The 17331-nt window shown below is 54.0% G+C and overlaps 1 protein-coding gene across 6 annotated transcripts in view; it reads right to left on the bottom strand.

The window, feature by feature from the left end:
* Positions 1-17331, bottom strand: part of LOC147107204 (inositol 1,4,5-triphosphate receptor associated 1-like) — a 251510-nt gene that overhangs the window by 121562 nt on the left and 112617 nt on the right. For 5 of the 6 annotated variants that reach the window (XM_086008386.1, XM_086008381.1, XM_086008382.1 and 2 more), the window contains 4 exons: positions 16749-16826; positions 13467-13570; positions 6465-6515; positions 5771-6367 (listed from right to left, as the gene is read on the bottom strand). In XM_086008386.1, coding sequence (XP_085864512.1) covers positions 5771-6367; positions 6465-6515; positions 13467-13570; positions 16749-16826 — 830 coding nt within the window. The remainder of the gene's footprint in view (positions 1-5770; positions 6368-6464; positions 6516-13466; positions 13571-16748; positions 16827-17331) is intronic. The other variant, XM_086008387.1, reaches the window with a different exon arrangement.

Raw genomic sequence — 17331 nt, 5'->3', positions numbered from 1 at the left:
CAGAGGGGCAGTACTGAGGGAGCACCGCACTGTCGGAGGGGCAGTACTGAGAGCGTGCTGCACTGTCAGAGGGGCAGTACTGAGGGAGCGCCGCACTGTCGGAGGGGCAGTACTGAGAGTGTGCTGCACTGTCGGAGGGTCAGTACTGAGGGAGCGCTGCACTGTCGGAGGGGCAGTACCGAGGGAGCGCTGCACTGTCGGAGGGGCAGTACCGAGGGAGCGCTGCACTGTCGGAGTGGCAGTACCGAGGGAGCGCTGCACTGTCGGAGGGGCAGTACCGAGGGAGCGCTGCACTGTCGGAGGGGCAGTACCGAGGGAGCGCTGCACTGTCGGAGGGGCCGTCTTTCAGAAGTGACATTAAACCAAGGCCTCGTTGGTCTGCTTATGTTGAAGTTAAAGATGCCACGGCGCTCCTGAAGAATAAAGGGTTCTCCTGGTGTCCGAGCCAACGTTCCCCCGTCAACCAACTCCACCATGAACAGACCAGCTGCTCAACCCACTCAATGCTGATTGTGGGATGTTACTTTACGTAAAATAGCTTCTGTATTTAACCTAGTTTAGCAACAATGAAGCAAGGCACTTTGAGATATTTCTGAGAGACAGAATGATAGAAACGCACAGCACAGAAGGAGGCCATTCGGCCCGTCATGTCTGTGCTGGCTCTTTGAAAGAGTGATCGTGTTTAGACCCAAACCCCCGCTTTGCGCCCTTAACCTTGTAAGTTCCTCATTCTCCAGAACCATCCAACACCTTCTTAAAATTATTGGTGGAATCAGCTTCCACCACCTTTTCAGACCGAGCGTTCCAGGTGTGATAAGGAACTTTAGAAATAGGAGTCTTTTAGTAGAGAATCCAGTTTTTAATCTCTTGATTTCCCTTCACCCGCTCCCCCCCCCCCAAAGGTATGCACTGTCCTAAAATTCTCTGGTAATACATCTATATATATAAAAGGATATGTCTATCTGTCTGTCTCTCTGTCTGTCTCTCTGGCCGGCTATACAATCAAAAGTTATAGAGCGTACCTACGCATATGTTATATCAAAAGAAAGCTCATCATTAGGGGACTCTTGTAGGCGTATTTACTTTTTGCTCCGACAAAAATTGTGCCAACGGTATCCAAAAAATGTTCAAAATTCCTCTCATTATCCGCTCATTTGCATCCAGTGGGGGCGGGCTCATTGTGTGTGCGGGCGGGCCATCCTACAGTTGAGTGACGTGATGATTGACCAATCCTACAGTTCAGTGACCTGACGGTTGACCAATCGGTGCGTGTGTGGGCGGGCCTTATCATTCTGAACCGAGGTGAGTCGCCGCCATCTTGATTCCAAACTTTTCATTTCTTTTTCCCACTTTCTGCGTGTTTCTTTTCAAATCTACATTTCCAGCAAAAAAAAAGTTGCTTTTAAAACACAAATTGTTTTAAAAAAAAGTTAATTAATTTGTAAATCTTTTCTCTAACATCTAGAATTTTCCTACCTTTCACCGTTTTTCCAGGCCTGTAAGCCTGGGCCTCTGTTGCCCAGCCTCGCCCGAGCTAGGCACCACCCGTCGCGCTCAACAAGCGGCTCGTGATCGCCACCATCTTTGTGAAGGCTGGAGGGGGTGGGCCTGAGCCGAGCGTCGCCACCCGCCGCCATCTTAGTAATGGCGGGTGGGGCAGGAGTCAGCGCGCGCGACTTGAGTCCAGCCCGGCCTCACGCGGTAGGTTGCGCGGCGGCGTCTCTCTCTCTGCTCTTGAAGCCGGCTCGGGTGGGGGGCGGGGCTCGGGGTTCGGCAGATCGGGGCTGGGGGGGGGGCGCGCGGGGCTCGTGTGATCGGGCCTCGGGAGATCGCGGGGGGGGGGCGAGCCTCGGGAGATCGGGGGGGCGGGGCTCGGGAGATCGGAGATCGGGAGATGGCACTCGGGAGATCGGGGGGCGGGGCTCGGGAGATCGGAGATCGGGAGATGGCACTCGGGAGATCGGGGGGCGGGGCTCGGGACTCGTGAGATCGGGCCTCGGGAGGGCGGGAGATTGGGGGCGGGGCTCGGGGACTCCCCCCTCTCCCCCTCCTTCCCCCTTCCCCCCCATCGCCGGCAGAGGGGAGAGGGTCTGCTGGCTCCCCCCTCCCTTTCTCCACCCCCTTCCCCTCCCCTCCCCCCTCCCTCCTCCTTCCCTTTCCTCCCCTCCCCCCCCTCCCCTTCCTCCCCCCTCCTCCTCCCCCCCTCCTCCTCCTCCTCCCCCCCTCCTCCACCCCCCCCTCCCCCCCTCCTCCCCACCCCACTCCACCCCTTCCTCCTCCCCCCACCCCACTCCACCCCTTCCTCCTCCCCCCCACCCCCCTCCTCCTCCGCCCCACCCCCCTTCTTCTCCCCCTCCTCCCCTTTTCTTCCCTTCCCTCCTCCCCTTTTCTTGACACCCCCTCCCCCCCCCACCTTTCCCCTCCCCTCCCCCACCCCTCCCTTCCCCCCTTCACCCCCCCTTCCCCCCAGTCGCGCTCTCTTCCCCGTCGCTCTCTCTCTTCCCCCCAGTCGCTCTCTCTCTTCCCCCCAGTCGCGCTCTCTCTCTTCCCCCCAGTCGTGCTCTCTCTTCCCCCCAGTCGCTCTCTCTCTCTCTCTTCCAACAACAACATGCCCTCAAAAATCCCTCGGCACCGCTGGGCACTTCAGCTAGTCTGTATATATATAATAAAAATGAGTCTGTCTGTCTGTCTGTGTGTATGCGTGCGGTAAACTCAAAAGTTATAGAGCATACCTACACATATGTTATATCAAAAGAAAGCTTATGATTAGGGGAGTGTCATAGGCCTGTTTATTTTTTGGTCAGGCAAAATTTTTTCGGACAGTTTACAAAAAACGGACAAAATCCGCTCATTTCAGCTCATTAGCATTGAGTGACGTGATGGTTGACCAATCCTACGGGGGAACCGCGGTATGATGCGTCACGGGGGGCGTGTCATGGCGTGTGTGGGCGGGGCCTAAGCCTGCGGCCTGCCGTGAGTGCGGGACCAGGAAAAGAGAGGGAAGGAGGGAGAGAGAGAGGGAAGGAGAGAGAGAGAGAAAAAGAGAGAGAGAGGTGGGGAAGGAGAGAGAGAGAGAGAGGGAGAGGGAAGGAGAGAGTGAGGGAAGGAGATAGAGAAGAGAGGAAGACACCCCGAGGAAGGGGTTGGACTCAGAGCCCGGCCGTGGTGACCCGGAGCCCCCGTGCGCGGCCTAACGCCTCAGGCCCGGCCCGACTCACCTCAGCTCAGCTCCCTCTCCGGCCCGCCGCCGCTGCTCCCCCCGCTTGCTGTCTCTTGGGCTCTCGGGCCATGCGGTTCTCTGTCTCTGTATCTCTTTCCCGTCTCTCTCTCCTTCCCTCTCTCTCTCTCTCCCTTCCCTTCCCTCTCTCCTTCTCTCTCTCTCCTTCCCCCCCCTCTCTCTCTCTCTCTCCTTCCCCCCCCTCTCTCTCTCTCTCTCCTTCCCCCCCTCTCTCTCTCTCTCTCTCTCCTTCCCCCTCTCTCTCTCTTCAGGCCCGGCCCGACTCACCTCGGCTCAGCTCCCGCTCCGTCCCGCCGCCGCCGCTCCCCCGCTCGCTGTCTCTCGGGCCGCGCGGTTCTCTCTGTCTTTGCATCTCTTTCCCATCTCTCTCTCCTTCCCCCTCTCTCTCTCTCTCCTTCCCCCTCTCTCTCTCTGTCCTTCCCCCTCTCTCTCCTTCCCTCTCTCGCTCCTTCCCTCTCTCTCTCTCTCTCCCTCCCCTTCCCTCGCTCCTTCTCTCTCTCTCGCTCCTTCCCCTTCCCTCTCTCTCTCCTTTCCTTTCTCTCTCTCTCTCTCCTTCCACCCCTCTCTCTCTCTCCTTCCCCCCCTCGCTCCTTCCCTCTCTCTCTCTCCCTCCCCTTCCCTCTCTCCTTCTCTCTCTCTCTCTCTCCTTCCCCCCCTCTCTCTCTCCTTCCCCCCTCTCTCTCTCTCTCCTTCCCCCCTCTCTCTCTCTCTCCTTCCCCCCTCTCTCTCTCTCTCCTTCCCCCCTCTCTCTCTCTCTCCTTCCCTCTCTCTCTCTCTTCCCCCCTCTCTCTCTCCTTCCCCCCCTCTCTCTCTCTCTCTCCTTCCCCCTCTCTCTCCTTCCCCCCCGCTCTCTCTCGCTCTCTCCTCCCCCCCCTCTCTCTCTCCTTCCCCCCCGCTCTCTCTCGCTCTCTCCTCCCCCCCCTCTCTCTCTCTCCTTCCCCCCACTCTCTCTCTCTCTCTCCTTCCCCCCCTCTCTCTCTCCTTCCCCCCTCTCTCTCTCTCTCCTTCCCCCCTCTCTCTCTCCTTCCCCCCTCTCTCTCTCTCTCCTTCCCCCCCTCTCTCTCTCCTTCCCCCCCTCTCTCTCCTTCCCCCCCTCTCTCTCTCCTTCCCCCCCACTCTCTCTCTCTCTCCTTCCCCCCTCTCTCTCTCTCCTTCCCCCCTCTCTCTCTCCTTCCCCCCCTCTCTCTCTCCTTCCCCCCCTCTCTCTCTCTCTCCTTCCCCCTCTCTCTCTCCTTCCCCCCTCTCTCTCTCTCTCCTTCCCCCCTCTCTCTCTCTCCTTCCCCCCCTCTCTCTATCTCTCTCCTTCCCCCCTCTCTCTCTCTCCTTCCCCCTCTCTCTCTCTCCTTCCCCCCCTCTCTCTCTCCTTCCCCTCTCTCTCTCTCCTTCCCCCCCTCTCTCTCTCTCTCTCCTTCCCCCTCTCTCTCTCTCATTAATGTCAATGATAACATTGCAATATTATAATACTGCTTGCTACCTCCAAATTCACATAGAAGGAAAACTGTAAAACCTGGAGTATATGGCTACTGGCGATCCCCATTAACAAAAAACAAAGTTAAAAAACCACCTCCTGGGTGCTTAGCAAGAGTTCTTCAATCCCAACAGTTTTATAAACAGTTTTATAAACATGGCAGAGGGTTCTTCAGTTCCCTCGGCAACACCAGGTACTCCAGGCTAGTTTTTTATAAACTAGTTTCACACAGAGAGGCAAGACTAAGGTACAGCAGAGTGAGCACACCGATATAACTCAACCCCCATTTAGAAGTCATACATTCTCTCCCTATTTTAATAAAATACTTTATTTCACATTATTATTTATAGCTAAATAGCAAAAACCTACAGCAATTTGCCAAGCAGTGATGTGGAGCTGGTGGGAGCGCAGAACATTCTCTGTCGCACAGGCTTAGGAGCCTGGAGATGCAAAACTCAGGCACTGCAGCGCCAGCACTGGCAGGAGGGTGTAAGTGCAGCGTGACTCGTTTACATAGGCAATTCCTGTTTTAAACGTGGGCATGCAAAGTTATAATGGAAAAAAAGTGTGACACCGAAGAGTGACTGAAACGCGACAGCAAGAAGTGAGATTTGTCGACAGAAAGTGCACGCAGATGTAAGATTTTTAATAATTGATAGATGTTTATCAGTGCAGGTTAAAAGTTCTTGCAAAGGCAGCTCACATTCGCAGTGTGCTCAGCAGCAGACTGAGGAGATCCCCCATTGAGGGAGCAATGACGGGAAACCTCAGTGATTCCCTCATCTCACTTCGTTCGCTGCTGTGTATCTGTTTGTTTATCTCTCAAGCAATGCTGACATGGTGTATCTGGGCAGATGACAAGTAAGACATGCAAAGCGCGCTCACGACCTCTTGGACTGTGGCAAGACATTGCTGGCATTGTTGGTTGTCTACGTCACACTTGCAGGATCATGGTAGAAGCCGTGTGCAGCAGCCACCTTGATGCCCCTGAAAGGGAAATGCTCAGGCCCCAGCATGCACTTCCTTTCTCCGCGGAGAGCCCCTTTAAGAAGCGTCAACATTACCTCTCGGAGCTTGGCAAGCTTCTGCGTCTTTGGTTCGGCCGGCAGGTCCTTGCCATTGGAAGCTTTCAGTTGACTGGAGTCAAACACATCGCCGAACCCGAATCTCTCTGCCGCCCTGGCGGGTGATTCCGGCGGTGAGCAGAGCTCGCCATCGAGCTCCATGCATTCCCAGGACACGGCGCGCAGAAGAGGCTGCGAGCTGAACGATTTGATTTCGGCTCTGCAGGGCACTCTGGGGCGAGGGATGGCCAGCTCGGCGCCTTTGGGGGCTCCTTTCAGAGAGGCTGGCTCGGAGAGCAGAAGCTGAGAGGGCCTTAAAGGAAATACCTTGCACTCCAGAGCTCTCAGCTTGGTGGGACTGCCCAATGCGCCTTCTGCCCCATTGGTGTCGAGGCTGGGGTCTGCTTTGACGTGGCCGTTCTTGTCCAATGGCTTGGGTTCTCTACAGGCATCAGTTCCCAGGGAAGCAGGATCTTTCCGCTGGACCGACTCATCTGCTAACTTTGCAGAAGGAGTGACGTGGCAGCCCGTCGCCGCTGGAGATGATTTTCTGCCTTCCACAATCTTTCTGTTTGGAGATAATTTTCTGGCGTGCTTCTAATACAACGGTTTTGGATTAAAAAAAAAAATCAGTCAAAGAACGACGTTGCTCATGAAACTGTAATGAAATGATAATAAGCTCAATAGAACTAACCTCAAAATTTAGTTGAAGGTCTTGCTCTCTGGTGCCAGGGACTTCCAAAAGCTATAAGCGAATGACATTTTACATCAACAAAACAAGGCAAGTTTGCTGTGACACCGAGGTTGTGCACTCAAAAGTACAAAGACCTAATATAGCATGTTCCAGGCAACCTTCTGTCTTTATGCTCCCACTGTTAATAACAGGTTCATAGATTACAGCTCACAATCTAAAATTAATATTATTCACAATTTACACCAGGAATGAGTGATCTGCCCAATAAACATGGAGTCATTCTAGCCTCGTAACCGATAGACACGGTGATGGTAACATAACGCACTGCGGTAACCGTTACTTTAAACTTCCCTGCCACAATCAGTGCGATCCTATCCACTTGACAATAGAGGAGATTTTGCCAACTATTCCTGTTATCTTTCTACCTTGGTTTGTTCTACACCATGTCAACTTCTGGTGTCTCCACTCTTAGATCCTCTTCATCTGGATTGATGGCATCACCAACTCCTCTAGAACGATACAGCACAGAAGGAGGCCATTCGACCCATCATGCCGGTGCCGGCTCTTTAGTAGAGCTCTCCAATTAGTCCCACTCCCCCCTGCTCTTTCACCATAGCCCCAGCCTCGATTGGATCTCCCACACCACCTCCAATCCCAGAGCTGTCTTCAAGTTAGCTCTTTCATGCCAAACACTTCAATGATTCCAAACTTTCTGCAGACACAAGTCTGTCCAAAATTTTTAATGGTTTGCCGTATCTTGTGGGGCTCTTCTAACACCTCTAGACAAGACACGGACAGAAGCTTGCCGTCTGTTAGGCAAGCCAGCTCTCACCTATAGCTACCAACCTCTCATCATCGCAACCCTCTCTTCCCTTCTCTATTCTAACTGATACTATGATCAAAGCTCCATTAACTTCCTCTCCTGTTCCTCCTAAGCTGTGGCGACGCTATTCCACAGACTTCTCCAGGCTGTATTCCCACCGTGTTGAAAGCCAGGACTCATCGCACTGTAGCTCATTCGTTAACAGAACTTCAAAGACGTGGAATTTCTTCGTTCCTCTAACTTATAAGTCCCAAACTACGTGTCACCTGATCACTAATTCCTGATTTAACCTCTTCTGCCATACCTCAGCTGTGGTGACAGTCTCCCTGATGAACTATGGTCCTTCATCTTGGATTCTCAATAGAGAAAATTCAAAATCTTTATCATAGAATCGCACAGCACAGGAGGAGGCCATTCGGCCCATCGTGCCTGTGCCGGCTCTTTGAAAGAGCTCTCCAATTAGTCCCACTCCCCCCTGCTCTTTCCCCACAGCCCTGCACATTTTTCCCCTTCAAGTATTTATCCAATTCCCTTTTGAAAGTTACTATTGATTCTGCCTCCACCGCCCTTTCAGGCAGCGCGTTCCAGATCACAACAACTCGCTGTAAAAACATTCTCCTCATCTCCCCTCTGGTTCTTTTGCCAATTCCCTTCACTCTGTGTCCTCTGGTTACCGACCCTCCTGCCACTGGAAACAGTTTCTCCTTATTTACTCTATCAAAACCCCTCATGATTTTGAGCACCTCTATTAAATCTCCCCCTAACCTTCTCTGCTCTAAGGAGAACAACCCCAGCTTCTCCAGTCTCTCCACGTAACTGAAGTCCCTCATCCCTGGAGCCATTCTGGTAAATCTCCTCTGCACCCTCTCCAAGGCCTCGACATCCTTCCTAAAGTGTGGTGCCCAGAATTGGACACAATACTCCAGCTGAGGCCTAACCAGTGATTTATAAAGATTTAGCATAACTTCCTTGCCTCTATTTAAAAAGCCCAGGATCCTGTATGCTTTTTAACATTCTTCTCAACTTGCCCTGCCACCTTCAAAGATTTGCTCGTTAAAGTTCAAAAGGCAAGATGGTCATTTCCAAGCACTGCCACAGCTGTGAAAACCAATAAGGAAATACCGCTCTCAGGTAGGGTCACAGATCATGGAGCTACAATGTGCAAATCCATCCCAAAACACATCTGTTGCTATGTCCACCCTCCAGAAGTGGCCAAAGTTGCTTCCATCTCAAGTCCCCATAATCAAGTCTGTCAGCCTCACAGTTACAACTGAGCAGACAAGTTGGCATTGAGAGACTGTACCTATTGTGCTTTGGGTTCTGTGCTAAAGACTACATCGGTTATTCTATTAAGATGATTAAACTGAGATCATTTGGCAGCTGCTAATAAGAAGGCAATCCGGGTACATCAGTGTCATTTTTGTAAAGATTAATTCTCGGGATGTGGGCCGTCGCTGGCAAGGCCGGTTTTTATTGCCCATCCCTAGTTGCCCAGGTTTGATACAACTGAGTGGCTTGCGAAGGGCAGTGAAGAGTCGGTGTGGGACTGGAGTCACATCTAGTCCCAGAGCGGGTCAGAACAGCAGGTTTCCTTCCATAAAGGGACATTAGTGACCCAGTTGGACCGCTTCATGCTTCTCCACAGAATTGTGTGCACCAAGATACAGCTGATGGGCCAGCGAGGTCACCACAATCTCTCCTGGGCAGCTGTCGCCATCTCCTTCCGCGCTGGACCTTTACATCCAGAATGGACAACGTGCTTATTTAGCAGGACAGAATTCAACAATATCTACCACCAGAGTGGACCAGGGCCGGCCGGCAGAGACGGACCGACACGCAGGGGTGAAGTAGTCCGAGCGTTAATGGGGAAGAGTGAAAAGAACTAGAACTCTGCTCCTTTTGTTAGTGAAAGCTTATTATTGTCCGCACAGCCATTTACACGTGCAATAACCGAGCGTGAAAAGTGAGGACAGCCAGCAGTAGTGTACTCGTGTCGCGAGTTGCCAAGCCAGCTCCATGAAAATGTGTAGAAGAGTGTGATGGAGGTGATGGGGCCACCACTTCCTCCAAACCCGTGATCTTGATAGCGACAGCGGAGTTAGCGGAGGTAGCACTGATGGTCGACGAGGATTGAAACCTGCCTCTTTTTCAAAGAGGTGCCATGTGGCGCGAGCAGGAGGTGAAAGGAGTGAGGGGAAGATTAAAGAGCAATGTGACTCCACCAACGCGGTTTCTCCAATGATGTAGATCCTCAAAGCCCAGGTTCAGTCACCTCTGACACGCTCATTAAGGTACATTTCCCATCCCAGTCCATGTCATTGCAATCTCCGTCCCCAAGAGTGCAAGAGGGTGAAAATATTAGACACGGCAGGAAATCTTTTCCCCAAACTTGCCTGTTATCTCTCTCCCTCTATCTCAGTATTTCAGTTGTTTGTGCTTGGCATCTCTGATCAAATCATTCCACAAAACAGGAGTGCTTTGACACTGAAACCTGTTATAGAAATACACCAGTGGCAATACCAGGGAGAGTGGGGTAATGGGGAGAGTGGGGTATTGGGGAGAGTGGGGTATTGGGGACAGTGGGGTATCGGGGAGAGTGGGGTATTGGGGAGAGTGGGGTAATGGGGAGAGTGGGGTATCAGGGAAAGTGGGGTATTGGGGAGAGTGGGGTATCGGGGAGAGTGGGGTATTGGGGAGAGTGGGATAACGGTGAGAGTGGGGTATCGGGAAAAGTGGGGTATTGGGGAGAGTGGGGTATTGGGGACAGTGGGTTAATGGGGAGAGTGGGGTAATGGGGAGAGTGGGGTATCGGGGAGAGTGGGATATCGGGGAGAGTGGGGTATTGGGGGATTGGGGAGAGTGGGGTATTGGGGAGAGTGGGGTAATGGGGAGACTGGGGTATTGGGGAGAGTGGGGTATTGGGGAGAGTGGGATAACAGTGAGAGTGGGGTGTCAGGGAGAGTGGGGTATTGGGGAGAGTGGGGTATTGGGGAGAGTGGGGTATCGGGAAGAGTGGAGTATTGGGGAGAGTGAGGTATTGGGGAGAGTGGGGTATTGGGGAGAGTGGGGTACTGGGGAGAGTGGGGTAATGAGGAGAGTGGTGTGAGCAGGAGTGAGCGCTGGGTGTGAGCGGGAGTGAGCGCTGGGTGTGAGCGGGAGTGAGCGCAGGGTGTGAGCGGGAGTGAGCGCTGGGTGTGAGCGGGAGTGAGCGCTGGGTGTGAGCGGGAGTGAGCGCTGGGTGTGAGCGGGAGTGAGCGCTGGGTGTGAGCGGGAGTGAGCGCTGGGTGTGAGCGGGAGTGAGCGCAGGGTGTGAGCGGGAGTGAGCGCTGGGTGTGAGCGGGAGTGAGCGCTGGGTGTGAGCGGGAGTGAGCGCTGGGTGTGAGCGGGAGTGAGCGCTGGGTGTGAGCGCTGGGTGTGAGCGGGAGTGAGGGCTGGGTGTGAGCGGGAGTGAGAGCTGGGTGTGAGCGGGAGTGAGCGCTGGGTGTGAGCGGGAGTGAGGGCTGGGTGTGAGCGGGAGTGAGGGCTGGGTGTGAGCGGGAGTGAGTGCAGGGTGTGAGCGGGAGTGAGCGCTGGGTGTGAGCGGGAGTGAGCGCTGGGTGTGAGCGGGAGTGAGCGCTGGGTGTGAGCGGGAGTGAGCGCAGGGTGTGAGCGGGAGTGAGCGCTGGGTGTGAGCGGGAGTGAGCGCTGTGTGTGAGCGGGTGTGAGCGCTGGGTGTGAGCGGGAGTGAGCGCTGGGTGTGAGCGGGAGTGAGCGCTGGGTGAGAGCGGGAGTGAGCGCAGGGTGTGAGCGGGAGTGAGCGCTGGGTGTGAGCGGGAGTGAGCGCTGTGTGTGAGCGGGTGTGAGCGCTGGGTGTGAGCGGGAGTGAGCGCTGGGTGTGAGCGGGAGTGAGCGCTGGGTGAGAGCGGGAGTGAGCGCTGGGTGTGAGCGGGAGTGAGCGCTGGGTGTGAGCGGGAGTGAGCGCTGTGTGTGAACAGTATCCGCTTCAGGACCGGGCGGAATGAGCAGATTGGTGTAAATATCGACAGCGAATCAGATCTAGACCTTCCGAACACCAGTTGTAAAAATAAATTAAATAAAATTAGAAACAGAGCGTGAGTTAACAGATATAATGAGAGCCGTAATGTGACATAATTGAGTTAATAATTAGAAGGAGTTATTATACAATTGCTGGAGAATACAGTAATCAATCAGGTCCAAATATTGGCAGAGTTATTGCTTCCAAATATGAATAGTTTCTCGCTGTCATTAGACTGTTTATTCTCAGGGGAGAGCGAGCGAGTTGCTACGATGGCCAATAATAAATGGTGTTGTAGGCAATGTTCCCTCTAAAATTTCACTGTTGTCCGCGCAGTACCTTAAATGTTTTAGCGGCCGCGCACACGGGGTATTTGAGAGTTTGTAAGTGGCCTTCGCGGTACTTTTGAGAATGCTGCACGCTCGCAGCTTAGAGGCAACAGCGGTTGTAGGCATAAAATGGCAGGAAGGTAAAAGGGTTAATCAGCTCGCCCCACTAGCCTGGATCAAATGGGCACCAGGTTGTTCCAAATAACATAGGGTACAGAGGGATTGCGAGAGGAACTTTCTGTTGGATCCCGAGCTGTACCACATAGAATATTCACTCTTCACTCTTCGACCTGAACTCCACTTTTCCGCCCAATCCCCTTATCCCTTGATTCCCCAAGAGTCCAAAAATCTATCGATCTCAGTCTTGAATAGACTCAACAACTGAGCATCCACAGCCCTCTGGGGCAGAGAATTCCAAAGATTCACCACCCTCAGAGTGAAGAAATTCCTCCTCATCTCAGTCTTAAATAGCCGACCCCTTATCCTGAGACTATGCCCCCTAGCTCAAGGCTCCCAGCCAAGGGGAAACAACCTCTCAACATCTACCCTTCTCCTTCTTTCATATGTTAGTAGCAAAGCAAATCAAATGTCAATATCTATGTCGGATATCCAGGCCAAAGCTTCCGGTGTAACAGTGTGGATATCTTGTGGGCTGCCTGTGAATTTCCTCTGAGGGCAGTGCTCAATGATGTGCTCCAGGGTCTGATCGGGAGTTCCACAGTCACATGACGGGGATGCTTTAATCTTCCATCGATGGAGAAGGTGGCAACATCGACCATGACCGGTTCTGAAGCGGTTGATGGTCGTCCACTGTTTGCGAGGAAGGTTTGATCCTTCAGGTTGTTCTGTGGGGTCATAAGAACATAAGAAATAGGAGCAGGAGTCGGCCATTCGGCCCCTCGAGCCTACTCCGCCATTCAATGAGATCATGGCTGATCTTCTACCTCAACTACACTTTCCTGCACTATCCCCATATCCCTGGATTCCCTATAAGGAATTCATTCCGTATGTTGCAGTTCTTCCATGCATTTCGCCATCGGTCATTAAGGCTGAGGGGAGATCGCTGAAGGGCTTCAGTGACGGTACAGAATGGCCTTCTAGATTTGAGAGGGGTTGGTGGTAGGTTGTTCTAGCCCTCTCAGAATCTTGTATGTTTCATTGAGATCACCTCTCATTCTTCTAAACTCCAGAGAGTATCGGCCCATTCTACACAATCTCTCCTCATAGGACAGTCCTCTCATCCCAGGAATCAATCTAGTGAACCTTTGTTGCACCGCCTCTAAGGCAAGTATATCCTTCCTCAGATAAGGAGACCAAAACTGTGCCCAGTACTCCAGGTGTGGTCTCACCAAGGCCCTGTACAATTGTAGTAAGACTTCCTTACTCTTATACTCCAACCCCCTTGCAATAAAGGCCAACATACCATTTGCCTTCCTAATTGCTTGCTGTTCCTGCATGCTAACTTTCTGTGTTTCCTGTACGAGGACACCTAAATCTCTCTGAACACCAACATTTGAAAGTTTCTCACCATTTAAAAAATATTCTGTTTTTTAATTCTTCCTACCAAAGGGAATAACCTCAGCATGAGCGTCAGCGAGTCCCCTGCCATGTCTGATTGATGCTAACCGACCAAGATTATTATTCTCTATTCATCTCCAGGTCAAAGGTGAAGCCTGACGTTAGAACTATGTTCCACTTAATTCCAATCAAAAGAGGTCATGAATTGGCAGCAAGTTTCGTGGGCTGTTATTTAACAAGACAAGAGCTCAACACTGCACCTCCCCCCTCGGCAGCTCCCCGGAGATCTGCACCATCCCAAGCGCCGACCACTTTACCTTCATTTCTCTGTCCCGGTTGGGTGACGGCGGAGGTTTCTCCCCCGCCAGAGCTGAAACCACAACCGTTGTTCCAACACAGTTTACAGCGGGCGTATCCGAACCTAATGGGAGAATCATTACAGTGTTTACATTGGAGGGTGCGGTTCACATCAGATCTCTCGATACACTGTCACTTTACACTTTCTCCCATTGGAAGGTATTTAAGAAAGAAAGCCTTGCATTTCTGCAGCGCCTTTCACAACCTAAGGTCGCCTCAAAGCGCTTTACAGCTAATCAAGTATTTTCAGAGTGTAGTCACTGTTGTAATGCAGGATATGCGGCATCCAATTTACGCACAGCAAGATCCCACAAACAGCAATGTTGATAATGACCAGATCATCTGTTTGTAGTGATGTTAGTTGAGGGATAAATATTGGGCCAGGGCACCAGGGAGAACTCCCCTGCTCTTCTTCAAATAGTGCCATGGGATCTTTTACGTTCACCTGAGAGAGCTGACGGGGCCTCAGTTTAACATCTCATCCGAAAGATGGCACCTCTGACAGTGCGGCGCTCCCTCAGTACTGCCCCTCAGACAGTGCAGCGCTCCCTCAGTACTGCCCTTCCGACAATGCAGCGCTCCCTCAGTACTGACCCTCCGACAGTGCGGCACTCCCTTAGTACTGCCCCTCCGACAGTGCAGCGCTCCCTCAGTACTGACCCTCCGACAGTGCGGCACTCCCTCAGTACTGCCCCTCCGACAGTGCAGCACTCCCTCAGTATTGACCCTCCGACAGTGCAGCGCTCCCTCGGTACTGCCCCTCCGACAGTGCAGCACTCCCTCAGTACTGCCGCTCCGACAGTGCAGCGCTCCCTCAGTACTGACCCTCCGACAGTGCGGCGCTCCCTCGGTACTGCCCCTCCGACAGTGCAGTGCTCCCTCAGTACTGCACCTCCGACAGTGCGGCGCTCCCTCAGTACTGTCCCTCCGACAGTGCAGCACTCCCTCAGTACTGCCCCTCCGACAATGCAGTGCTCCCTGAGTACTGCCCCTCCGACAGTGCAGCGCTCCCTCAGTACTGCCCCTCTGATGGTGCAGTGTTCCCTCAGTACTGACCCTCCGACAGTGCAGCACTCCCTCAGTACTGTCCCTCCAACAGTGCAGCGCTCCCTCAATACTGCCCCTCTGACAATGCGGTGCTCCCTCAGTACTGCCCCTCCGACAGTGCGGCGCTCCCTCAGTACTGCCCCTCCGACAGTGCGGCGCTCCCTCAGTACTGCCCCTCCGACAGTGCGGCGCTCCCTCAGTACTGCCCCTCTGACAGTGCAGCACTCCCTCAGTGCTGCCCCTCCAACAGTGCAGCGCTCCCTCAGTACTGCCCCTCCGACAGTGCGGCACTCCCTCAGTACTGCCCCTCTGACAGTGCAGCGCTCCCTCAGCACTGCCCCTCCAACAGTGCGGCGCTCCCTCAGTACTGCCCCTCTGACAGTGCGGCGCTCCCTCAGTACTGCCCCTCCGACAGTGCGGCGCTCCCTCAGTACTGCCCCTCCGACAGTGCGGCGCTCCCTCAGTACTGCCCCCCTCTGACAGTGCAGCACTCCCTCAGTACTGTCGCTCCAACAGTGCAGCGCTCCCTCAGTACTGCCCCTCCGACAATGCGGTGCTCCCTCAGTACTGCCCCTCCGACAGTGCGGCGCTCCCTCAGTACTGCCCCTCCGGCAGTGCGGCGCTCCCTCAGTACTGCCCCTCTGACAGTGTGGCGCTCCCTCAGTACTGCCCCTCTGACAGTGCAGCACTCCCTCAGTACTGCCCCTCCGACAGTGCGGCGCTCCCTCAGTACTGCCCCTCCGACAGTGCGGCACTCCCTCAGTACTGCCCCTCCGACAGTGCGGCGCCCCCTCAGTACTGCCCCTCTGACAGTGCAGCACTCCCTCAGTACTGCCCCTCCGACAGTGCGGCGCTCCCTCAGTACTGCCCCTCCGACAGTGCGGCACTCCCTCAGTACTGCCCCTCTGACAGTGCGGCACTCCCTCAGTACTGCCCCTCCAACAGTGCGGCGCTCCCTCAGTACTGCCCCTCCGACAGTGCGGCGCTCCCTCAGTACTGCCCCTCCGACAGTGCGGCGCTCCCTCAGTACTGCCCCTCCGACAGTGCGGCGCTCCCTCAGTACTGCCCCTCCGACAGTGCGGCACTCCCTCAGTACTGCCCCTCCGACAGTGCGGCGCTCCCTCAGTACTGCCCCTCCGACAGTGCGGCGCTCCCTCAGTACTGCCCCTCCGACAGTGCGGCGCTCCCTCAGTACTGCCCCTCCGACAGTGCAGCACTCCCTCAGTACTGCCCCTCCGACAGTGCAGCGCTCCCTCAGTACTGCCCCTCCGACAGTGCGGCTCTCCCTCAGTACTGCCCCTCTGACAGTGCGGCGCTCCCTCAGTACTGCCCCTCCGACAGTGCGGCGCTCCCTCAGTACTGCCCCTCCGACAGTGCGGCTCTCCCTCAGTACTGCCCCTCCGACAGTGCGGCGCTCCCTCAGTACTGCCCCTCCGACAGTGCGGCGCTCCCTCAGTACTGCACTGGGAGTGTCAGCCTGGATTACAGGCTCCAATCTCTGGAGTGGGACTTGATCCCACCACCTTCTGACCCATTACCACCCGCTTTTTGCCTTGCACCATCATCCCTTTTGTCATTGAATCTCTCCTGCCTTCCACCCTGTCACAGACCTTCCCTTTTGTTCTTTCCTCTCCTCCCTTCTCTCCCTGCCCCTACACTTGCTTAAAAACCTGTTAAATCTCTAACTTTTTCCAGTTCTGACGAAGGGCCACCGACCTGAAACGTTAACTCTGTTTCTCTCTCCACAGATGCTGCCTGACCTGCTGAACGTTTTCCAGCATTTTCTGTTTTTATCACAGTCCTACGCTGATGTAAAATGAGCCGGACCAAGTGGGGGTGGTGATGGTTTACGTTAATAGATCTCAGTACTCCTGGGCTCTGGAGATCAGTCAGGGTCTCTGCTGGGGCTGGCTGATCAACGGCTGCCGCTGGTAAGGACGTGTGTCCTGCTGAGGACTGAATTGGGCTGGGTTGTAATGATGCCCCCCACGGCCGGATAGCCTGCAGACACTCGCTATCTTGGCTTGCGGGTGGAGACGGGGCCGTGGTGCCATATGAGTCGGCGAGGGAAGGGCGGGGGGTGAAAATATAAACAGGAATGGGATGTCTGAAAACCGCTCAGTATGCACGGCCCCAGTGCTGTTCCAACCAAACCACGCTCCCCGCTAACACGCGCAGCGACACTGCACACCTACCAATCTGAGGCTGTACTGTCACAGAGTTACTTCTGGAGGGGCTCGGGGAAGCTATCGGAGTCCGTGTTGGAGTGAGTGCTGCAATTAATCAAAGGAAACACATCATGCAGAAACGCCGAGGGCAAGACTAAGAACTCATCACTCAAGGGCTGGCTGCAGAAATCACAAACAAGTATTTACTAACACTTAGAAGAAGGGACCACCTGAAATTGCTTAGCAGGAACGGGCTCTAAGGGTCCCACTGTCTTTGTGATTAACTCTTTTCTGTTATCAAACCATTCGTATTTTGATGAGGGGAAGTAAAGCCTCTCGGTTTGCAGTTGATATACAGACCTGTCACAATCTCATTGAATGGCAGAACAGGCTCGAGGGGCTGAATGGCCTCCTCCTGTTCCTATGTTTACAACACTCGGAGAGAAATCAGACAAGATGACTTTTGACATATTTCCCACCTTCACACTATTCTCCACTCCCCATCCAATGCTGCTGGGATTCTATTCCATGCTTCCAAGAAAGACAGGCTTGCATTTCTATAGCACCTTTCACAACCTCAGGACGTCCCAAAGCGCCTTACAGCCAATGA

This window comes from Somniosus microcephalus, chromosome 15, assembly GCF_052327205.1.
Source record: "Somniosus microcephalus isolate GS21.2 chromosome 15, FLI_Smic_1.0, whole genome shotgun sequence".
NCBI classification, from domain to species: Eukaryota; Metazoa; Chordata; class Chondrichthyes; order Squaliformes; family Somniosidae; genus Somniosus; species Somniosus microcephalus.
The sequence above is the reverse complement of the archived record's forward strand: the minus strand, read 5'-3'. Positions and strand labels throughout refer to the sequence as shown.